Source organism: Plectropomus leopardus, chromosome 5 (assembly GCF_026936395.1).
Source record: "Plectropomus leopardus strain MGB_pleo_1.0 chromosome 5, ASM2693639v1, whole genome shotgun sequence".
NCBI lineage: Eukaryota > Metazoa > Chordata > Actinopteri > Perciformes > Serranidae > Plectropomus > Plectropomus leopardus.
In genome coordinates, this window is record NC_142180.1 from 34,729,876 (window position 1) to 34,754,325 (window position 24,450).

A 24,450-nucleotide genomic window follows, 5' to 3' on the forward strand; every position below is an offset into this window, starting at 1 on the left:
TCTCTGAAACCCCATTAAACCGGAGCAAATTGACTTGATTTCTTTCAAAAACACGAGAAGGGAAGAAGAAATGACAAAAATGTGAGCATAAGATTTGTAAAAAGTACCAGATCTACAAAACTTTATTGTCCAGCAGCAGCTGGAAAATCCACAAATAACGTTAGGTGGCTATAATCGATTATTTGCTGTCACTACAGCGATGTATAATCGACCACGTCCACATCACGATGCATCTTTAAAATGATTAATTTCAACACCTTTAACCCGTGCTACTGCCCGAGAGGGAGAGCTGATATTTGGGGTAAAGAAACACGGGTTAGATTTGGGCGATCTTTTGTACCTGTCTGATTACAGTTTGTTGAAAGATATCTTGAAGACAGTGATGCTGACAGACTCCAGTAACGATGGGACGTCATTCTGTGTCTTTGCAGGAAGAGGAGGTGATTCTTCATAATCCAGCCGACGTCCTCGTCTACGTCCAAGTCCTCCCTTTGGCCCTGTTACCCAGCCCCTCCGTGTTTACCGGAAAGTTGGCTGACAGGTGAGAAATCTCCACCAGCTCTGCACGTTCTGGTCCTTTATTGCCTCGTATTTCTCCGACAATAATCTCCTCTGTTTTTTTTTTCCAGGCTGCCATTAGCAAATTTGTCCAACATCAACATTGACACGAACACCTTCGAGTTTCAGGTTCACAGAAATCAAGTGAGTGCTACACGAGACACGATCGACCTAATTGTGGAATTCGGAGAATCAGCTGGTTGACGTGTAATCGCAGTCCTCCTGTCGGTGACGGAGGCAGCATGTGGAAGCTGTTTGTGTCTAACAGGCCTCTGTTTGTTTGGCAGACGTCCCTAATGAAGAGCAGTACAGGCTTCGTAGAGGGATCAACCAGACCCTTTGTGTACAACCTCCTCCTGCTGCCCGGAGAGGTCAAGTCGTTCAGCGTGAGGTTCACTCCCATCAGCAACCACAGCGTCTCCTCCCTCCTCATAGTCAGGTAACGTCCGCTTTTTAATGGATCTCAAGCAGCGCCTTCAAGAAATTTCCCCTCTAAAATTCTGTGTTTTATTTGGATTTTGTTCAGGAATAATCTCACTGTGATCGACACAATCGTACTTCAAGGCCGAGGTACGACGGAGAGCCTGAAGGTTGCGGGGAAGCCTCCGGGACAGGGCAGCTCGCTGAGGTTCAAGATGACCGAGGCGCTGCTGAAAGACTGCACAGAGAGTGAGTTTGCTGTGATTCACATCAGTGTGATCATCAGCTCCGTTTAAAAATTTGCCATCCAGTGGTCCAAATGAATATCCAAATAAAACCCAGATGTGATTTAATACACTTTCACTCACACAAAGCCACGTAATTCAGGATCAGAAATACTTGATTGATCCTCGGGGGAACTGTGGTTCGTTACAGACACTCTGATCAAGTCAGTGCAAATATGTAAAAATATAAGTATAAAAATAGAAATACAGTAATAGTAAATATGTAGCACAGTATTTAGATATTTAAAAATAAGTATGTATAGTATGTTGAGTATGCAAAGTGTGCAAAAATATAAATGTAAGAAATACAGTAATAGCCAATTAGCACTAATATGTGAATATTAAAATTATATGGATAATGTGCTGAGTGTGCAAATTGCTTAATGCAATAAATAAAACTAGTATGTAAGTTAAAATATAAAATAAATATGTGCAAAGATGCAACAATGAACAACAAAGATAAACATAAGAATAACAATACGAAACAATTCTGAAACAGATCACATACCCATCTGCATATGTGCTCGTTTGTAACATTTTTTCTATTGTCTATGGAGTTCTTGACTTAATACACGATAACAACACTATTTTAATAATAACAATAATCTTACTTGTGAAGAAACTTTCATACAAGAAATGCAACTCAATGTGCTTTACAACAGAGAAGTTATATGCACCGAGTACTTCACATCAAAACACAGAGAAGACATAAAGACATAATATAACCTGCATGTAAAAATACAATAAAGTCAGAAAAGAATACATAGAAAGTACGGATGGGTGATATGTCGAGTTTAAAGGTTCCCTTTTACTCCTACGTGAGATATGAAGATATTAAGGTTCATTTTGGTTTAAATGTTTATTTTCTGTCAGACATTGAACATGACAAATATACTGCAGAACAGGCATCACCAACTGGAGGACCTATTCTACTAAAATTCAAAGAGGTCCAGTTACTAAAATCTCCTCCCAGCAAAGGTCCGAACCTCATACCTTAAATCAATATCACCATTAACTGAACAATTTACTTCAATTCTGATTAATGAACTTGAATTTGAGTTGTTCAGAGTTATTTACTAATATTTCCAGTATGTCTGACACCACAGGGATGACATAAACATTTTGGAAACATGCATAGTTCTCCTTTAACTGTTAGTAATAACAGTTGGCAAGCTGATAACTATTCATGAACGAACACAAACCCACAGATGAATATCACTCTGATTCACAGAGGTTATTCAGTGGTTGAACTTTTGGTCACCTTTTGTTTGATCGTGCGTGTAGAAACACTGGAGCCACTTTTCCCACCGTTTAAATCATCATCTGAGCAGCAGCTTATTTCACTGTAACTCGGCCTCATTATCATGTAAGTGGCTACTTCCACAAACTGCTCACTGATGCGGTTACTCCAGGGAGGAGTGAAGATTAGGATGGATGATATGACTGAATGTGAACTCTCAGAGTCTGTTTACAATAACAGAAACATCTACCGGTACTGCCATGAAGTATTATGATGACGTTTTAATCACTTGAACACATAGTAAGACACATTAAGCATAATTTAAAATATTGCATATATATCACTTCTTTAAAAAACGTTTGCACACTCAGAGTATCATATAGTATACTAGTAGAATAAAAGCCGTTTTCAAAAGACCGTTTCTCTTCATGTCTCCATAGAACAAAGCAAATGTTAATTTAGTTGTAATTTATTGTATTAGCTTCGGTGGTGAGTTATTTCTTTAAGCCCTTTTGGGTTTCTAACCTCTCCGGTACCTGTTTTCCTGTTTTCCTTTTTGACCTGTTTTCTATTACTGTTTTTAATGGTGCAAATAAATAGATAAAAAGAAATCTTAGCTCATCAATATTGTTAAAAAGTACAATATTTTCAACTTAATGCAGTCCTATCTTTTGTTAAAAGCCATATTAATGAAAGAAAAACCACATAAAGGATTAAAACAAATGCATACTTTTGATTTTCTATGTTATCCTAAACAATTTCACTTCACTTTTAGTCTCTATTTCCACATAAAATACAGTTATAAAATTAAAATATTATGTTTTGTCAAAAAGAAAGGTTAGAAAACCACTGATGTGCAGCAAACAACAGCTATTATTATTATAGACTTTCTGTCCTGTTTGCGACATATTCAGTGTTCATTGATTTTTATTGCTTCATTTATTTCAGAGACAAAAGTCAAGGAGCCAAATTTCACCCTCAAAAGGATCTTCAGAGTGGAGAACACGGGCCTGCTCCCCATCACCATCCGGTCAGCAGAAATCAACGGGCAGCCGTGTGAGGGATATGGATTCAAAGTTCTCAACTGTCAAGAGTTTGCACTTAAGCCAAATGCTTCAAAAGACCTCATCATACTGTGAGTGAACAAACGTGTGTGTGTGTGTGTGTGTGTGTGTGTGTGTGTGTGTGTGTGTGTGTGTGTGTGTGTGTGTGTGTGTGTGTGTGTGTGTGTGTGTGTGTGTGTGTTCTCCCCGGCACCCAGAAACTCTATTAATACTTGTCCTGAGCCTCTCCGGCTGAGTAAGCCTTCAGTGAGAGGATGAATTGGCTCTCTGTGTCTCTGCAGCCTCGGCTCGCTCCCCTCAGGTCTTATTTTTCTTCTTCGCTTAAAGTCAACTCTAAAAATGAACAAATATTCACTTATCTCTTTGCAAATGCAAAAACATACTCAAATGTTTGCTGGGAAACCTTAAATATTCAAGTCGGGACAGTTTGCCTCAAGTTTTAATCTAAAGTAAGAGTGACGGCAGCTCTGGGTATAAATTATTAAAGCGTATCTACTTTCTCAGAGTCCTGCGTTCCCCGGTTTATTGTTTTTCTAGCACACATTATCGCTCTCATTGTGTTCAGGTCAAATTTGACCCGTTTCATGGTAAAATATTTCTTTGCTGCTCACACCGACACAGAATTGGCTCATCTTAGTCAATAAACACGTTAATAACTGTTTGGTAGATAAATCATTCAGCAGCAGCAGCAGTATCACAAACACTGAAATAGCATTCGTCCTCTGCAAAAAATAAAAATAAAAATATTATATCCTACGCTGAGAACTGAATACCTTTGCAATTAACAAATACCCAAATAACTGAATATTTGGGTCCAGCCCTAAGTTAATTGTTATTATCTATTTAACTGTACCTCTAACATGTGTCATATGACATGAAAACAGAGCTGAGGAACACGGGACCGTGGGAACACAGGGAAAGAGAAAATAGACCCTGGGAACATCGGACTGGCCTTGAAATGGTCCTCAGCCTCTCTGGCTAAACCTTCTGATGCAATGGTTTTTTATCCAAATTTAGAAAATAAAAAAAGTATCCTAAATGAAAGGCACCGCTGTGGTTGTATCTTCTATTTATATCTTTAAAAACATCCCCTACCAGGTATTCTGACGCGAGTGTCACTGTGTGGCTGTCGCCTGCTGGTTTCCTGTGAGAAAAGTCGACACCAAAGGTGTCATTCTAAAAAAAAATTTAAAAAGTCACCATAGAGCACAACCACCAAATGTTACCAGTTTAACATTCATTTCTGCTACTATTTTTTACGCTGTGAAACTACTGTAAATTCCCAATAATTAAACTGTAATTGAAATTATAAATTTGCTCTTTAAAGTTGAACGTCAGTGTCACGTTTTTAAAGACCGTACGCACCGATGGCACATGTAGACCTCGTCAGGACAAACTGAACTCGTATTTATTTGTTGCTTACAAACAGGAGTCTCCTGAAGTAGAATTGGTTACATATAGCACCTTATATTGGAAAATCTTTTTTCCCCAAACTGTTTCTATTAGTAAAGGCAGGACAGGTGCAGCATAACACAGAAGTTTTCCTTCACAACAACATCCCCCCGCCCGAAAAAAGAGACCGTCCAGCAATTCTACATTGTTGGAGTAAATTGACTTATTATAGATTACAGTTTTTTAGAGACGCCAAGATACTCAAATATCAAATTAGGTTGTACAAATTAAAAATACATGACAATGGCAGGTCAGGCGGTACAGATTAAAAATACATGACAATATTCAATATTAAATTTGTGACAATGTTCAAAAAATGAATATCACATAAACTGAAAAGCGCCGTGTCCCATGTCTCCATCTGCTGGTGGGCCGCCACGACAAGAGCACACACAGTATGACGTCATCTCCACCATAGGAGAGACTCAGCGATCGCTAAAATCATATATACATATAATGGCATATTTGATATTGGCAAAAAATAAAAAAATCCAATATCTTGCATCCATAGTACAGATTATACATGAATAAAACAGAATGAGGATTTGAGTTCTAATCTCGAGGAATGACTGACAGGTTATTAAAACATCCAATAAATGGTCTCCAGCAACTTCCACTTGAATATCATTATTTGTTACAAACAGGTGTTTGTCAGTAAAGTCGTAGCTCAGACTAAAGCCTCCCTGACCCTCCTCCTAATGGACTGCTGTTTCCCAAAACTCTCTCAGACTTTTCTCAGGGCAGATAGTTTGTCTTGTCATTGCAAGAAAATCACAGGTGAAAATAATTATCATTTTATTCTATTTATAGCGTCACATTCAGCCAATCATGATGAGGCACTTCTGAATGGAATGTGGCCTTTATTAGTGCTTTTAATTGCACTTTTGTTCCTTCCTGGTTTCATAAAATGCCTTTATATGTGTCCTCCAACTTCACACAAATTATGTTTTACCAAAATTTACATGTGCATGTACTGGAATTTTCCCCGTATCAGTGCTTTAAAATAATATTAATAATTATCATAATTCTATATTTATGTTTTTTTCAAGGATTATTTGTATTTTTAAGCACCTTTGGGGGTCATTAATTGTATTTTTTTGGTTGGTTTTTGTTTGTTTTGTTTGGTTTTTTCTTTGGTAATTTTCTTGTACTTTTCCCTTATTTTTATTTGCTAATTTTTGGGTAATTTCTTCTTAGGCTGCTCATTCCTTTTTACCAATTCTATTTATAGCGTCACATTCAGTAAATCACGCCAAAGCACATCTGAATGGAATGCAGCCTTTATTTATGCTATTAATTGCACCTTTGTTCCTCCCTGGTTTCATAAAATGCCTGAAAAGTCTCATTAGCAAATGTATTTGTGTCCTCCAACTTCAAACTTACTAGAGAATTACCAAAGTGCACATGTGCGTGTTTAAATTCGCCTGTATCAGTGTCGAGAGAGAGTGAACATCCTTTCTGAAAGATGATCACTTCCTCCAGTGTGTGACTAATGCATGTTTACAAAATGACAGCATTGGAAGAAAATGCGGCAGCCTCATCTCAGGAGAATTCATCATAACAATCAAAAGACAAAAGGCGCTGAAAGCAACCACACACTCACTCCTCACTGGCGAGTTCATTTAACAGGTCAATATTGTCATTTACACAATGAATTTGCATCTAACTGGCTCACAGATTCCTAAATTACAGACCGTCTGGTCTCTCAGTCTTCACCAGCAACAGTTGACATGCAGTTGAAATGCAAAATCGGTATTTTTACAGCAGTGTCTTGATTTCCCAGAAACAGAGAGAAAAGTCTAACGCTTCACCAGGCGAACATAGTTTCATAACAGTTTCGTGACAGTCACTCCTAAGTTACATTTCATTCGATTCTGGCAGCACACAAGTATTTAACACGTTTCTTATGAAACCTTTTCTCAGAGGTGTGCGGGTGTGAACGGACTGTTTACTTAGACTTGTTTGACGGGGAGTTTACACCGCTGTCATTCTTAGCGGTACATGAGGTTTGGTTGCCTCTCATGATGAGCCGTCTGCCGTGACAGACAGCAGTGAAAGCACAGGGGAAAACATTTTATCATGCAAACGTTTGCAGTTTCTTGTTTACCTGGTTTACAAGCAAGCGTCACATTTAGGATGAGCTTTACAGTAACAGCATAAATGTATGCAAACTAAAAAGCTGTATTTGGCACAAAAAAAAGGATCCGGTTTAATTTTGGAGGTGATGACTCACTCAGTTAGTTCTCTGGGGTCCAAAACAGTCTAGACCGTATTTTACTTCCCATTATTTAGTTATGTTGAACACATAAAAAGACATTTTTTCCTCTCAGTTGTAAATTGACCCACATTTTTTTGCTTAACACAGAGTTCAGTCTTGTTGAATTTTGAGTACCGGCGGTGGAATTCTTCGCTTATTCGTGGGCCGCATACGTAACCTTTTTTTCGAGTGTTTGAGTTTCACATTAGGCGGGTTTCCATTAACCCTCAAATTGCGCACATTTAAATTGTGAATATAAAATAAACCCAATGGAAACACGTCAGTTTTGAAAAAACTTCCATTTATCGCAAAAAAACTATTTTTCGCCCACATGAGGTGGTACTCCTGGTAATTTGAAAAAGCCATATTTCGCAAAACTGCAATGGCACATTTTGCTTTTATAGATCGTAAGACGTACAACAAAGAGGAGCTTTACTTCAAAAGCTGAGCGGATCAGGCAGGAGTTTGAAATCCACAATCGAAATCGTTGACCATCACCTCCCAAAAATCCCTCATACATGGCCGCTCCTACGAATAAGGGGTTCGCCTTCCATTATCTTCTTAACTTACTCATTCCCTTTTACCAATGTTTTTGAATGGCATCAAGACCAATCTGCTTAGGTCGCAAAGGGTTAAAAAACAAAATGGCTCACAGATTCCTAAATCACAAAGTCTGTCCTCAAAGTCTGTCCTCAAAGTCTGTCCTCAATGTCTGTCCTCAAAGTCTGTCCTCAAAGTCTGTCCTCAAAGTCTGTCCTCAATGTCTGTCCTCAAAGTCTGTCCTCAAAGTCTGTCCTGTAGTGATGTTTCTGTATTGTTGAGAACAGCTTTTTAACATTTCCTTTCTTTCTTCGCAGGTTTACACCCGACTTCACTTCATCTCGAGTGATCCGGGAGCTAAAATTGGTTACATGTGGAGGCTCTGAGTTTGTGTTTGTCCTGAACGCCTCGTTGCCCTACCACATGTTAGCTGCATGTGCAGAGACCCTGCCCAGACCGAGCTGGGAGCTGGAGCTCTACATCATAGTGTCTCTCATCATGAGGTGAGCGCCGCTCTGTGCTCGCAGTGTAGGATTACGACCGCGCAACAAGCAGCTAATCGTCACTTTGTCACTTTTTGTTTTGTGTCCCAACGAAGCTAACAGTTTGTTTTTGTTTACGTCTCTTCAGTTCCATGTTTCTGTTGGTGATCGCCACAGCCTACCTGGAGGCTCAGAGCATTTGGGAGCCTTTCAAGAGACGTGTGTCTGTGGAGTCCAACTCCACCATGGAGACCGGGAGACCATTTAATCTCAGGGACATTGTGCAAATTCACAGTGATTCAAAGTAAGTGTAACACGGAGACGGCTCATCAAACCACACAATGTCATCGATGTACTGTAATATAGAGAAAAATCGATCGAACATTAAGTAATAGCGAGTACTAAAAAGTGCTGCCTCATCATTTGATTTTCTCTGAAACTGTCTGATCATTACTGTTGTTGAAATGGCTCTAAAAATCTTTAAATAATGTTCCATCATTCTGATTGACGACGCTTGTTTTAAAGATATGTGACACACAGAACAGACACTCGGTATGTTTACATGCACAGTTTAGTCGAGCTACGGTCACAGTATGATCAGGCCATTTAATGATCGGACTACCGTCCTCGTGCCGGTATACAGACATTGAGGGAGAGTCCATTTATTGACAGCAGATTATCCAACTGCAAAAACCTATTCATTTGTACAGTCTATGAGATGGACTGCATCACAACTGTTTTATTTACAGTAACTTCGGGGCAGAAAACGGCCGCGTCACGTACATATAATCAAACTGTGCTGAGCAAACTCTGCCTTCATTGGTTAGCTTGAAGCCCCCTAAAAAAATCAACATCAGTTTAAGTGTACGAGAAAGACAAAAGGCACTGAGAGACCCCTGCATCTTCTGTCGGTGTGCATTACGTCGCCAGTGCGAAAACCGAATTTTCAAAGACGAGCGGACAGTCCTTTGGTTTAAGCAAACAATTACAGTCAAACAGCTGCATATTTTTTCCCGAGGCTTTGATGTGTTTTGTCTCAGACAGCCTTAAACTTGAATGTACGTTGCTTATAAGTTAAAAGTAAGATTGATGAAAGTCATTTGCTTATTGCCAATCGATCCAGACGTTTGGCCTTAAATAGAAATCAGATTCAGACCTTTAAATATTAGCTTTTAGAGCTCCACGTCAATACCACACACTACAGCGGTGAAAGATCAAAACAACGTTTTTTAAGCAGCAGATCATGTAACAGCAGAGCAGAAGGGCAGCAACTTCAGTGTAAATCAACAGAAATTTTCTTTCACCTCAGGTTGAACGATTATGGCGACTCCTCCCAGAACTCCAGAGGAGTATATGCGTCCACCAACGGAGCAGCTCGGGGTGGAGGCCGACAGGGCAACAGCCGCACCTTATCCGACTCGGACAGCCAAGATAAGAGGTCCAGAATCGGTTTCGGACGCTCATCTATGCAAGCTACTTCCTCGCAGCTGTCGAAAGGAAGTACAACCTCAGGCCAAGACGGCCCCCCAGCTGCCTGCCAGCTCACCAACCGGAAGGCTCGGAGCACCAAACAACTGGACCTCCAGAGTCAAAGTTTAGCCGGGTCGTCGCTGCCTCACAGAGGCCTCTGTCCTGAGGACGCAGAATATGCCAACCTGATAGGAGCCATGGACAACGACCTCGACCGTCCAGATTCACTCAGCGGTGAGACGCTACAGGAACAGACTCAGTCGATACAAAACAAAGGTACACTCATTGTATCACAGTGGAGCAGACGAGCGTTTAGACCTCCGTAATCATTTACAGATGTTTGAGGTGTGTGTTCATGTTGTTTGCAGTGTTGGAATCCAAAGGGAAGCTGCGAGGCAAAACAAAAGCCCAGAAGAAGAAGGAAGAAAAAGAGAAGAAATCAACGGTAAAGACTCAGGGAGACGAGCTGAAAGATAACCTGGCCGACAACGACGACAGCTCCTCCACCACCACAGAGACCTCCAACCCAGATGTGGAGACAAACATCAAAGAGGTACCTCCTGCGTCTACGTCTGTTTTCTGGCAACTTTCTCTCCTTGCATTTAGTCTTTTAGTCTTTTAGTCATTTAGCCAGAGATTTGTAACTTAAAATAGTGATAATAACAATTTTAACAAAAACTATAGCAATAGAAGCTAAACGATAACGCCAAACTCAGGTCAGACAGAAATTAGGGAGGGATTAAACAAGAAACTAGACACAAGAACATATTAGAAAGAAGAGTGATGATGATGAGAAATAGAGATAAAAACAATAAAAAAACATACCAAAAAAGAAAATAATGAAAAGAAAAAAAATTAAACACAAAGACTGGAGACTTAAAGGCAAAAAGCTGAAGAGGCTTCATTTGATGATGAGAGATGATTCGAGAACCACTTTTTCTTTCTTCATTTCTGAGCTTGAGTATTGATACAATACCATTGTTTAAAGAAAAAAGATTTAATAGCTGTATACTATCATTGTTTTATGGCATGGCTCATGTTAAACTGTAAAACATGAACAATTACATGGAGAGAATGAACGCCGTATGTATTATGTGCCACCTAAAGGCGGGAGATTTAAAAAGCAGCAGTTAGAAGCCAACTCAAAGGCCAAAAATGTCTACAAATTGGGGAGATAATGAGGTTTGGGTCTCCTTACCCAACAAGCGAAGGATGAGAACAACTGCCATGTAACAGGGACACTAAATGGCTGTTATTGTCATGCTATGCCGTTGTTGTTGTTTATGCCGATGCTGTTGTGTCACATGTCATGCGTATTGTGGTGTTTTTTATCTGTAGTGCCGGCATGCTTTCTAAAAGAACACACTGGGGCAGCATGATGCTTTCATTGTTTGCTTTTCTGTACTAAAGCAATGCCGGTGTGATGAAGGGTTGCGACCCCGTTAAGGGATCTGAGACTCAAACTTGGTCCAAAAGACTTAAATAACAACTGTGGCAACTACTGCTATGGAGATCACATAATAATAATAATAATAATAAAAATAAGCATTCTGTTATTCTAATTTCTCTTAGGAACCTGTGAAAAAGAAAGGAAGAACAGTAACAACAGCAAAAGTGAAAGAAGAGACTTCAAATTTCCTCGTCAAACCCAAAACCAAGAAACAAACATCCACAAAGAAAGAGAGCCCCGTAGAAAAATCCAGGTCTGTATTTTTAAGGCAATGTCATCTTTTTGTTTGTCGCTTTTAAAAAACAAAAAATCATTTTTACGACAAATCTCTGTTGTTCTCAGTTCTCTGGAGCTGCCATATGTAACACCGCTGGAGAACAAACAGCGCAAGAGCTTCACATCCAAAGCTCTGCACCCTCTCACCAACATCCCAAAGACCAGACCGCTGCAGAAACAGAGATGTGAGTCATTTCACTGAAATATCCTCACTCTGCCGTTTGCTTCAGTACTCACACACGTTAATGACATGTTTGTTTTGACAGTTGATGGGAAACTGGACGAAGGGCGCCCCTCTCTGTTGGCCAAACTGTTGTCCAGCGGCCCCGTGCCGGAGCTGGGCCACAGCAGCAGCTCTGAGGGGGAGAAGGAGTCTGCTTCTCCAGAGTGGGACGTGCCACTTTCCAAAAACAGCATCCGTAAGCCAAGATTTTATTTTATTTTATGTGTTGATCAAATATTTATTTTTTAATGCTGGCTGTTAGGTTATATATCAGTATATCATATTATCAGTATTGGTTGTTTTATATATCTGCTTACCAGAAATCAGCAAAAAAATCCACTATCCTGCATCCCTATTTCCCGACAATTTCTTATATATGTCTCTCCAGTCTTTAAATTTCTCCCCCTCCCTTCCCCCAGACAATCCAAAAACAAGACTGAAAAATAAAAAGTAAAAAAAACATTACATTTGTCTATTCATCAGTAAAATAACATTAAGAAAAACATCCTGTTAAGGGTCACTCGGGGACTGAAGCCTACCCAACTGTTTTTGGGTGAGAGGCGGGATACAACATGGACCGGTCACCAGACTATCACAGGGCTGACACATACAGACAACCATTCACGCTCACGTTCACACCTACAGGCAATTTAGTGACTTAACTGAACCTGCATGTCTGTGGACTTTGGGAGGAAGCTGGAGAACCTGAACCAAAGCCACACTGATAGAGGAAGACCATGCAACGTGCTGCCCCTAATAAATAAAATACAATAAATAAAGTTAACAAAATATCAGTTATTATATAGTCTAAAACTCGCAAAGTAAAACAATGTAGACCATATCTTTGTAATGGTTTGAACGTTTGTGTACAGTCGTAGATGTTATTTCACAGTATGGGTTATGGACCTTTTACATTAAGATCTGAAACCGTAATTTCGTGTTTGTGTCCTTCTCCGAACTCTCACTGATGTGATTTTCTCCTGTCCTCCACATACAGAAGCAGACAGTCTTCAGCAGATCTCCCTTCAGACGATAAACGCAGATCCTTTCCTAAAGAGATCCGTCACAGCAGGGACCTGCTCCCCTCCGCCGACCTCCCCCAGCCTACTGTCCCGAGGCACCTACAGCAGTGTGCTCAACAGTAACAGGTAGCCACTCGGTCAAACGTTCAGCTGATAAAATGAAACATTTCCTTCCTGTGTTGTTTTAAATTCTGGACGAACCAATGTCCACTCACCTAAAAAGCTATAAAAGAAACCAGCTCCTACTGCTCTTTTCTAATTGCACATAAAGCATCTCTGACGTCAGCTATCGCTATCCAAGGTTTCCAAAATTTACATGAGGGCACAAGCCCATAAACATCCTGAACACAGAAAATAAGAAGATACAGGCAGAGGGCAGAGGCTCTGCAAATAAATACACACTTCTAGTAAATCATAAATGGTGATTGAGAGAGTTTAGGTCTGTCTATATAGTTTTGTTTTGTTTCGTTTTTTTAGGAAAATCATTGTATATCTTTAATTATACAATGTATTATCATAATAAAGTATGTTATTTTGGCTGTTTTCTGGCATGCCTGCAGTGAGGTAAACCAAAAGAAGGCCCCAGGAAATAAACTGTCTGCAGCCACTCCTCTCCCAGGCAAAAATGGCAACCCCACCTTTGCTGCTGTAGCTGCAGGTTATGATAAAAGTCCAGGTAAGTGTGTATCCTTAAACTACCACTCGATCGGTGTACTTTGTTGGTGGATTGTTTATGAGACAACAGTGATGTTTTATGTTGTCGTCAGGTGGCTCTGGCCCAGGTAAAACTGACAGCCAGGGAAAGAGTCTGGCACACATGACATCTGTGGAAAGTGACAGCTCTGACAGGTAATGTGAGAAAGTGACAAAATTTAAATCCAGACATCACATCAAGATGTTATCTGGTTTAAAACATATGCATTTTTTTTCCTTCCATAGCTCTGGATTGTGGAGTCCCATTGACACAGCCAGCAGTCCAAACTTCCATTCTACCAACTCATTCTCTGCTTTCGGACCCAACAATTCGTTCAACCTGACAGGAGGTAACTTGTCTTGTCTGTTTACGGTCAAACAGAGCAATGTAGAGTAAGTGGCGTAACAGTTCAGGGTTGACCAGCTGCATTGAAACTGAGGTGTGTGTGTTTTTAGTTTTCAGTGGCATGAATCTTCCAAAGTCATCAGAGCCTCAGCAAAGCTGGCCGGAGTTCACCTCTGCCTCTTCCATCTGGGACATACCAAGCAGTGACTCTCTGCACTCTTGGCCCAGCAGCTCCAGCTCACCGACTGTCCCAACTGCAGTAAGATCCTGAATTTGTTTTCATTGTTTTCTGGCTCAGGTTGTCCGTCCATTCGTCTCATACTAGTGAATGCAATATCTTATATCCTTATCTATAACAACTTGAGGGTATTTCTTCAATTTTGCCACAAATGTCCACTTGGATACAATGATGAACTGATTCAATTTGGTGCTCAAAGGTCAAAACTCAAGGTTTCTGTGCCCTTGTCTATCTCATCGTTGTGAATGTGATATCTCAAGAGCACCTTGAGGGAATTTTTTCAAATTTGGCACAAGGGTTGACTCAACAATGAACTGAGTAGATTTGGTGATCGGGGCCCAAGGTCAAGTTGAATTTTTATCTGTCTTATTTTTGGAAATGCAATGTCTCAAGAACGCCTTGAGGGGATTTCTTTAGATGTGGCTCATATGTCCAATCTGATTTAAGAATGAACTAATTACTTTTGATGGTTATAGGTCAAGGGTAAAGGCAAAGTCACCTTGCACTCTTCCCTTTCTTGTGATTGCAATTTCTCAAGAACATCTTGACGGAATTCTTTAATTTTGGCACAAACATCGACTCTGACACAACAATGAATGGGGTAGATGTTGGTGGTCAAAGGTCACAATGACGTTGCATCCATCTAATTTTTGTGAATGCGATATCCTAAAAACACCGTGAGAGAAATTCTCAAATTTTGCAAAAAGATCCAGATGGATTCAAGAATGATCTTATTAGAATTTGGTGACCAAAGGTCACTGTGGCCTTGTGTTTGTCTCTGTGATATCTCAAGAAAATCTTGAGGGAATTTCCTAAAATTTGGCACAAACATCCACCAGGACTTAATGATGAATTTTGTAGATTTTGGCAATCTTGAATGCATCTCATGCTTGTGAACACAATACTGAATAATACCTTCAGGGAATTTCTTACATTTTGACACAAATGACCACTTGGACTCAAGAAAGAAGTGATTAGATTTTGGTGATGAAAGGTCAGAGTTGAACGATCAGTGTGACCTTGTCTATCTCATTGTTAACGCAGTGTCTCATGAACACTTTGAGGGAAATGATTTGATTTTGATGGACTAAGGTCACTGTGACACCACAAAAATGTGTTTTTGGCCATAACGCAAGAATTTATATGCTTATTTTGATAAATTTCACACAAATGTCTTGTGGGATATAATGATGAAGTTTCTGACATTTTATAATCAAAAGGTCAGAATCACTGTGAAAAGATGTTCTGCAAAAGCACTTTTCATTATTCAGCGCCATAACTCAGGAACAGAAGGACATTTGGTCAGATACTGAATGGTGACACTAATCTTGGGTGTCCACCTTGAAACTGATTGTTCATATCTTCTGTGCTACAGGGGGGAAGATGTGTGTGAAGCATCCTTGCTTTCGCTTACATGGATTTAAACTAATTACAACTTAACTGGTTCACGGAAGCATACAACCATTTGGTAATTTTAGTGAATGTAACTCTTCCTGCTCATGAAAGTATTGTGAAGCTTCTCTCCTTTTTTTTTTTAGTCACTCCTGGGAAATGCCCGCAATCCCTGGTCTGCAACCGCACCCTTCGGCAGCTCCATTTGGTCAACAAGTGCAGATTCAGCCTTACACCCTTTTCCTCCAACGTCCAATTCAACAACGCTGACTGATCTGGTCAACAGTCCCGCCCCATCGCCACCAGCTTCAACCGAGATGAGTCGGACCTACAATCCATGGAGCATGTGGCGCCCTACCCTAAGGCGCAGTTCTGAGCCCTGGCCCAGCTCCTCCGACAATGGCAATTAAACTGCACATGACTGCACTTAACAGAAGCACGTCATGGATTTGATGTACTCTGTACGCTAAATCTAATTATTTTATGATCAGAGAGTCCCAACAGAAAGCAACGTTACCTGAAGTGTAATGGGTTTGGTAGCCCAGTGCTGTCGGTTACCAACCCCGCAATTTAGTTTTCTGCAGCTTTTTATTCAGGGGGGCAGAACTTTTTATTTGGATTTGTTTTAACAGGCGCCCCTAAATTAAAAATGGTAATGGCACGGTATGCTAATGCCAGTGCAGACAGTTTTGCTGTTATAGAAAGGCTGGTAATGCTGCATTCCTTCTCAAAATTTGGTACATGGCACAAAGTCTCTGATGTTCAGTATTAATGTTTGAACTGACATCTTATTTTAAGCCATGTGTCTTGTTTTCACAATCATTTTGGTTCTTATTGGTTTCTTATAAAAGTTGGTTTGAAAAAGTCAAATTTGCATATATTTGCATTTAAATCATTGCACCAGGCTTTTATTTGGCAGCAGGGATCTTTCATAATTTGAAATGTGATTCTTCAGAACACCAATGGCCCAAAAAGCTTCACGAACACCCATGTTCCCATTTTAAAGTGGGCTCTGCCCTGATAAAATCAAAGCCTTCTGTGAGAATAAATTGGTGATCAAAGAACACTTACGTTTGAGGTTTGTATTGTACATTGCCTCTATTTGTCAGCAAATTTAAATAAAGGATTTCAGCAGAACATCTTGTTTTTGATGTTATTTCATTCATTTAAGGCCTGGAATAATGGGGGGGGCTGACTGACTGACTGACTGACTGACTGACTGACCACTGCTTACAACAATCTGCAGAGATGTTTTTGCAAAGGGGACAGGTGAGGGTGGTTGTTGATAAAAAATGCATCCAACAACAGAGCATACAATAGCAAAATTCAATTGCAATAGTCAAGATATGAACCTTCAGAGGGCAGTCACTGCATATTTTTAACACAACATGTAGGATTCCATGCTTTTGTACTAAAATGTCAAGATTTTTATCCTGAATCAATCAACAACACTACAAAATACCCATAATCTTAAATATGTCACTGTAAGTTGATGTGCAAAACTTGTTAGTTCGTTATTTGCATGGCTGTAGTAGAGCAACATTATCATTCACTTTGGAGTTGTGCTTGTGTCAACCCTAATTCAAGTCTAATATTCTCTCTTTTACCTTTGTTTTTGATCTTTTCAAACTCCACAGGAAGACACCTTGTTTTTTAAGCAGCTAAATACTCCACTTTGTGTGCCAGCTTGTTGTTAATGGTGTTTAGTTGCAACTGACAAGTAAACACTGAGCTGATACAAACTGCAAAGCTCTGTAAAGCCGAGAAAACCAGGAAATTCAGGTGATAATTATCTAGGTTCAACACCAAGAGTAATACTTTAAGTATCATTATAGCTGCTTTTGGTTAAATCTGTCATTATTATTAGTGAATTCAGAGAAAAATGCAATTAAAAATTGGCAAACACAAGACAGCGCTGATGTGTTTTTCTTTACACTGCCATGTTATGTTTAATGCTGTGAATATGTAGTATGTTCAATGTAGTGACATTTAGAGCTGTAATCAAGAAAAAGTAGAATTTCCATTCAATTAAAATTTGTTTTTTAATTTGTTTGTTTTTTTTTATTTTATTTTATTTATTCCAATTATTTTTTACTGTCATAATAAAAACACTAAAGATGTCTTTGTAAGTGGGAGGAAACCGGAGCACCCGGGGAAAACCCACGCAAGCATGGGGAGAGTGTTACCCACCATGCTGCCCTTGATGGTACTAATGTGGTTGTTGCTAGAATGGATCGTCTGGAGGGAGGGGGAGGGAAATCCGCTGCACGTCATTCAGTGCACACAGCAGAATCAACCAAGCAGTGTATACTGTCTGGCAGACGTTTCAGATTACCCTCACCATTACCCTAACCTTAACCTCCCTCCAGACGATCCATTCTAGCATCAGCATTGGGGGGAGGATGGGAAGGAGGGTTGGGGGAGGGGGTGAGAACGTCTGAGCAGATTCTGGTGTAGGGGGGCAGAGAAGGTCTGAGCAGAGCATTGAGGTCGCTCAAGTTCATTTTAAGAGCTGATGGAATCTCCTTCATACAGAACGCCTCTTGGACTTCTTGACGGTCTCAAGAGCCTGTTTCTCAAGATCAGCAATTCTGTCCATGATGGTCCTCCTCTGCCTGGACCAGCTCAACCACCAACCTGGCTTTCTCCTCCCTTTGATGGGCTAGGGATGTTGCAAGTTCGCTTCTTTTTTTTTTTTTGCATGACGCTGAAGATGTTTGTCTTTTTGTGTGGGAGGAAACCGGAGCACCCGGGGAAAACCCACGCAAGCATGAGGGAGAACACGCCACAAAGGTGTTAGGGGAGGAGTGTTACCCAGGAGAGGAGGGTTGGGGTAAAGGAGGCGGGAGGGGAGGAGGTAAGGGGGCAGAGAAGGTCTGAATAGAGTGTTGAGATCCCAACACTTCATTGTTCATTTGAAGAGCTGACGGAATCTCTTCCACAGAGAACGCTTCTTGGGCTTACTGACGATCTCGCTCAACCTTTGCTCGAGATCAGCAATTCTGTCAGACATGGTAGATGTATTCAGATCCATGGCTTGCTGTTTTTCATTTATAGTTGCAAGGACACTGGACCTCTCCTCTTCCCACTGAAGTTTTTCCTTTAGGCCCTCTTCTGCCTGGGCCAGCTGAGCAATTAACCCGGCTTTTTCTTCCCTTAGATGAGCAAGGGAAGTCTCCAGCTCTCTTTGACGATTCTTTTCTTTTTCTAGGTCTTTTTCCAGATTTCTCAGTTTGCAGAGAGCCTCATTTTCTTTGGTCTTTCTGTCATGTAAATCAAGCTGAAGGGTCTTGATTGTCATGTCCCACTTCTGTTCTGCCTCAGCATGCAGGCACAACTGAGTTTGGAGCATTCCTTTGAGACACTCCACCTCAGCGAGCAAAGCCACCTGCTCTTTTTTGAGGTTGGATGACTGTTCATCTTCCATAACCTCAAGCTCAGGGAATTCTACCATTTTTACCCCTGTCAGTGGATCACTGGCTACTGCTGGCTGGGGCAGTATGTTCAGCTCTGCTGCTGGCTGAAGCAGGATCTTCTGTTCTGCAACTGGTTCTGGTAGAATCTGCTCTTTCGCTGGCTGAAGCAGCATGTTCTGCCCCATTGCGGGCCAGTGCAGTATCTCAGTAACTGCTGCTGGCTGGGCCAGTATGTTCCGTTCTGCTACTGGTTCAGGCAGTACATTCTGCTCAGCTACCGATTCAGGAAGAATCTTCCGCTCTGTTGTTGGCTGAGCATAAGTCTTGTGCTCTGATGATGACTTTAGCAGTAGGCTTTCCTTTTCTACTGGTTCAGGCAGCATCTTCGGCTCTGTTGCTGATTCAGGCACAATCTGTTCTGCTGCTAATTCTGGCAGAATCTGTTCTGATAATGGCTGAAACAGTATGAGCCACTCCGTTTCTGACTTGGGAAGAATCTTTTGCGCTGTTACTGGTTCAGACAGAGTCTGCTCTGCAGCTGGCTGTGACAGAATCCTCTCCTCTGCTGCAGGTTTGAGCAGCATCTGCTCTGTTGCTGGCTGGGGAAGCACCTTTTGCCCTGTTGTTGGCCGTGGCAATATCTTAATAACGGCTGCTAGCTGAGGCGGTATCATTTGCTTCGTTGTTGACCGTTGCAGTATCTTCTTAATTGTACCTGGCTGGGGCAGTATGTTCAGCTCTTCAGCTGATGGAGACATGATCCTCTGCTCTGCTGTTAGTTCTGGCAGAATCCTCTGCTCTGTTGCTGGCTGAGCATGAATCTCATGCACTGCTGCTTGCTGAGGCACAATCTGCTCTGCTGCTGGCTGAGGCACAATCTGCTCTGCTGCTGGCTGAGGCAGTATCTTCTGCTCCATTGTTGGTCGTGGCAGTATCTCAGTCACTGCTGCTGTCTGGGGCATCATCGTTTGCTCCATTGTTGGCTGGGGCAGTACGCTCATCCCATCTGCTGGCTGAACCACAGCTACTTCTGTTTCTTCGGCAGCCACAACCTGTGTTTCCTTGGGCACCACAGTTGTCTCTGTTTTCTCAGGTGCTATGTCAGGCTGTGGAGCATGAGTGCCATCCCAGGAACTGCCCACCAGGACAATTTGGCTTTTAAACTTGTTCCTGCCTTTTTTGTTTTTGTTTTTATTTTTTTCCACAGCCATGATCTCTTTAACTGCAGCTGGCTGGGCCACAGCTACCTGTTTTTCTACAGGGACCACATTTGGCTGTGGTTCCTCAGAGATCAAAGCTAGCTCTTGCTTTTCAGTTTCCGTCACAGTCATGCAAAAATTTCTTCTGTGCCTTTTAAGTTCAGGAAACTCTGTTGCATCAAGCGTCTTGCAGTAGCCTGGATCTTGCTTCTGAATGTCAGTCCTCGATGATTTCAGCCGGTGGTTTACTGGCTTGGGCATTTTAGCTGGCTGGGCCACAGCTATATCTGCTGCTGGTTTGGGCAGCATCTTATGCCCTGGTGATGACTGGGGAAGCACCTTCTGCCCTGTTGCCAGCTGGGTCAATATCTGTGGTTGTTCAGGTATCACACCTGGCTTTTGGTTTACAGCTTCCATCACAGGTATGCAAAAATTTCTTTTGCTCCCGTTAAGATGTGGATGCTGGATTACATTGAGACCCTGGCAGTAACTCAGATTTTGACCTTGAGGGGCAGCCTGAGTTAAATTCAGCCATGGGTATACTGGCTGGCGCACTTCTGCTGGCTGGGCCACAGCTACATGTGGTTTCCCAGTTGGCTGGGGCAGTATGTTCTGCTGTGCAGCTGGGTGAGGCATAATCTTTTGCTCTGGTGTTGGCTGAGACAGAATATTATAAAATGCTGCTGGCTGGTGCAGCATCATGTGCCCTGCTGATGACTGGAGCAGTATTTTCTGTCCTGTTGCAGCCTGTGACACTGTCTTCGGCCCTGCTTCTGCCTGGGACAGTATCTGTGGTTCTTCAGGAATCTTAGCTGGCTCTTGCTTTTCAGCTTCCATTGCAGGTATGCAAAAATTTCTCCTCTGCCTTTTAAGCTGAGGGAACTCAGTTACATTGAGCTCCTGGCAGTAGCGAAGATTTTGCTTTTGAAGATCAATCCCAGTTGATTTCAGCCAGGGATTAACTGGCTGGAGCACTTTCTTCTCCTCCTCTGCTGGAAAGGCCATAACTACACATGGTTTCTCAGGGGGCTGGGGCAGTCTGTTCTGCTCTGCTGCTGGCTGGGGTAGAATCTTTATCAAAGGTGCTGGTTGTGGCAGCGTTGTATGCCCTCCTGATGACCGGAACACTGTCTTCTGCCCCATTCCTGACCGGGACAGTACCTTTATTGCTGTCGTTGACCAGGGCAGAATGTTTTGGTCTGCTGGTGGCTGGGAATGTCTCCTCTGCCCTGATGTTGACAGAGGCAGCGGCGTTTGTTCTGCTGGTCGCTGAAAAAGTATCTTCTGTCCTGTTGCTGACTGGGGCAGTGCCTTTTGCTCTGTTGGTGGCTGGGAATGTCTCCTCTGCCTTGTTGCTGACTGGGGCAGTGCCTTTTGCTGGGTAAATGTCTTTTTCCCCATTGCTGGCTTTGGCAGTACCTGTGGTTCTTCAGGGATCACTGGTAGGCAAAAATGTCTTTTTTGCCTTTTAAATTTGTGAAACTTGATTGCACCAACCTCTCGGAAGTAGCTCAGAATTTCCTGTCGGAGGTCAGCCCCAGTTAATGTTAGCAAGGAGTTTCCTGGCTGGGACAGTTTCTTCTCCTCTTCTGTAGACAAAGCCACAGCTACAGTTAGCTGGGGCAGTATGTTCTGCTCTGCTGCAGGCTTAGGCATCATCTTCTGCCTTGGTGTTGGCTGGGGCAGAGACTTAATTAAAGCTCCTGGTTGATGGAACACCTTATGCCCTGCTGATGACTGTAGCAGTAGCTTCTGCCTTGTCTCGAGTTGGGACACTGTCTTCTGCCTTGTTCCCGGCTGGGGCAGTACCTGTGGCTGTTTAGGGATCACAGCTGGCTTTTGTTTTTCAGCTTCCGTCACAGGTATGCAAAAATTTCTTCTGTGCCTCTTCAGCTGAGGAAACTCTGCCACATCTAGCGCCTTGTAATAGCCCAGATCTTGCAAATGAAAGTCAATCTCAGTTGATTTTGTTCCGTTAAGTTCGTTCTGCTTTGCTGCTGGCTGAAGCAGATTCTTCCGCTGTGCTGCTTGTTTCTCAGGATCCACAACCTGTGGTTCTTTAGAGGCTGCAACTGGTGGTTTCACAGGAACCACACTCTGAGGTTCCTCATGGGCTACCGCCACTGTTACCTCTGGTGCCACACTTGCTTGTGTTTCCTCTGGGACCACATCAGGCTGTGGTTTCTTGATCTGCTTGCAGCCAGCAGTAGGTCTGTTGTCCCAGGAATTGCCAATCAGGATGATTTTGTCCTGAAGTTTGTTCCTGCCTTTTTTGCTTTGTCTTTTGCCAGTTGTTTCCATTTTAAAAGTTTCTTGACGGTCTGGTGTGATTATGTGTCTTGAAACTTTGTTCTCAGTTGTATTGAGACTTTCTAATAAAGTTTGTCTCTTTGCAGTCTATCCGAAGAATTTCTGTGTCGACAATTTTGAATTCCGTTGACGCTGAAATCTCCTTCACAGATTCGCTGCACTTATCCAACTGCTGATGGATGGCTGTCTGTAGCCCCTATTTGTAACTTCAATAATCCTTCATCACCTAACAACCCTTTATTATGTCAGGAATCCTACATCAGCGTTCTAGAACGGACATACGTCACTCTTTAACGTATCAATGACGTCACTTCGCTCGTCGTTGCAAACGGAGCCCTTTAATCTCTGTTGCCATAACGACGTGACGTCGCGCTAACACCACTGATTAGACACAAAAAAAATGGCGGAAATATAAAAAATAGCTAGACTTGTTTATTATTCTTGTCATTTTCAGCCGTAACTGTAACTTTAACTTTACTAGCGTCTTTAATAAATGCAGCCTACCGACGGAAGCTAAGCAATGAACTGTTGTGGACGGCCGACACGTTTATTTTCACTATTTTGCCTACGTAACTTACCGAGGCAGCGGTAAAACGATTAACTCCCTTTTCTAAAAAAAAACTTTTTTTTCATCAATGGCCTGTGGTGGCTTTGAGATAACTGCGCAATTTCCCCTCGAAAAGGGCTGTCTGAAGGTAAGGAAAAGCGGTGAAAATATTCTATAAATATTATAGGACACCTACAATATACAGTAGATCGACCCTCTAGACCTTAGTACAGGTATTTGGTAATAGAAACACGCGGGCTCGTTCAGGTCCCTTAATCTTGAGAGTAAGTTTTAAATGAATGAATGTTTATCAAAATAATTAACCCGCTTAAAACCATTTTTTTAAATTCCTGAGTGACGATATTTCAATGTTACTTTGACTTTCTGCTGTGCAGTAACCTGGGTCAGTGTACTTTTTGGTCTTTGAATTTTACTTTCAGAAACAGAAGAACACAAACAAACAATAAAGAGTTGTATGATTGTCATCTCTAAATCCAAAAATAAACGTTTTCTGTGTCAGAAATTGAATATTCAGAATAGAGAAGCCATTTAATTTTTCTTTTTTCTCAAACCAAAAACAAATAAATAAATAAAAAATACGGAATAAACAAAGATGTAAAACTACTCCTTTTTTATTATCATGTAACACTACAGGATAATAAATATACTAACACTTAGTTAAGTGTTAAGTTAAATGTCTTTCAGCTTTCTTGTTAAAATACTCGACATGTCTTATTTTACTTTATGGGGATGGCTGTGTTTTAAGTATTGCTTTGCAGAGCCAATCTTCTTTTGAAATCACTTCATTATTGTCCTGCTGAAGCTCATCATGTAAATACACAGCTCATTACACACAAGGTGATCACTACAGCTGCATGTAGTGCTTAAACTTATCTACATGCATTATTGGTTCACCACCACACGGTGGAGGATTTTACATGCCTAAACAAATCAAAGAAATGAAGTGAAACACGCTGCACATTGTTACACGGCTTTGCTTTTTATGTTATATGAGATTAAAGAGAGGAAAAAGTCACAATATTGATTTTGACCTCATCCTTGTAGCCAGATTTGTTTTCAACCTGTGGGTTTTCGTATTGACTGATAAAAAAATGCTCACCTGCATTCAGTCTTTAGGCTACTACACTACCTTCAGTCAGCTGCTGGTTACGTTAACCATTGCACAATTTACATTTCTATTTTCTTTTGATATTTACCCCACACTGCATTTTATATTTAAACTTCCGTTTGCATCTTAAATTTTGTGTTTCTCATTACTCTTTCTTTATTTCACATGGTCCTTACTTTTAAACAATTTCTAAAAATGCATAATTTGTATTGACATCGGTGTGTTCATATATTTATCTAAAGTCAGTATAGAACATTATCCATAATATTCATTATTCCTGCATTGCTCTTACACTTTAATTTCTGAATACATTTTATTTGTAGGGACCTTTCAAAACAGTCAAGGTCACCTTACAAGGCAGCGATAACAGATCAATTAAATTATGAAGACAAATTTACAGTGTAAAAAATCATATGTACAAACGTTTAGGGTCGTGTGCAAG

At 41.2% G+C, this 24,450-nt stretch overlaps 1 protein-coding gene across 1 annotated transcript in view; it reads left to right on the top strand.

Moving 5' to 3' along the window:
- tmem131 (transmembrane protein 131) overlaps nt 1–16,544 on the top strand; it is a 50,398-nt gene extending 33,854 nt beyond the window's left edge. Inside the window, exons 24-41 of the mRNA XM_042483674.2 lie at nt 432–541; nt 630–702; nt 846–997; nt 1,085–1,227; nt 3,451–3,637; nt 8,133–8,318; nt 8,446–8,601; nt 9,607–10,043; nt 10,136–10,320; nt 11,340–11,470; nt 11,560–11,678; nt 11,760–11,912; nt 12,714–12,864; nt 13,299–13,414; nt 13,506–13,587; nt 13,678–13,781; nt 13,888–14,036; nt 15,554–16,544. Of these exons, the coding sequence (XP_042339608.2) occupies nt 432–541; nt 630–702; nt 846–997; nt 1,085–1,227; nt 3,451–3,637; nt 8,133–8,318; nt 8,446–8,601; nt 9,607–10,043; nt 10,136–10,320; nt 11,340–11,470; nt 11,560–11,678; nt 11,760–11,912; nt 12,714–12,864; nt 13,299–13,414; nt 13,506–13,587; nt 13,678–13,781; nt 13,888–14,036; nt 15,554–15,817 (2,898 nt within the window). The 3' untranslated portion in view covers nt 15,818–16,544. The remainder of the gene's footprint in view (nt 1–431; nt 542–629; nt 703–845; nt 998–1,084; nt 1,228–3,450; nt 3,638–8,132; nt 8,319–8,445; nt 8,602–9,606; nt 10,044–10,135; nt 10,321–11,339; nt 11,471–11,559; nt 11,679–11,759; nt 11,913–12,713; nt 12,865–13,298; nt 13,415–13,505; nt 13,588–13,677; nt 13,782–13,887; nt 14,037–15,553) is intronic.
- The last annotated feature ends 7,906 nt before the right edge of the window (nt 16,545–24,450 follow it).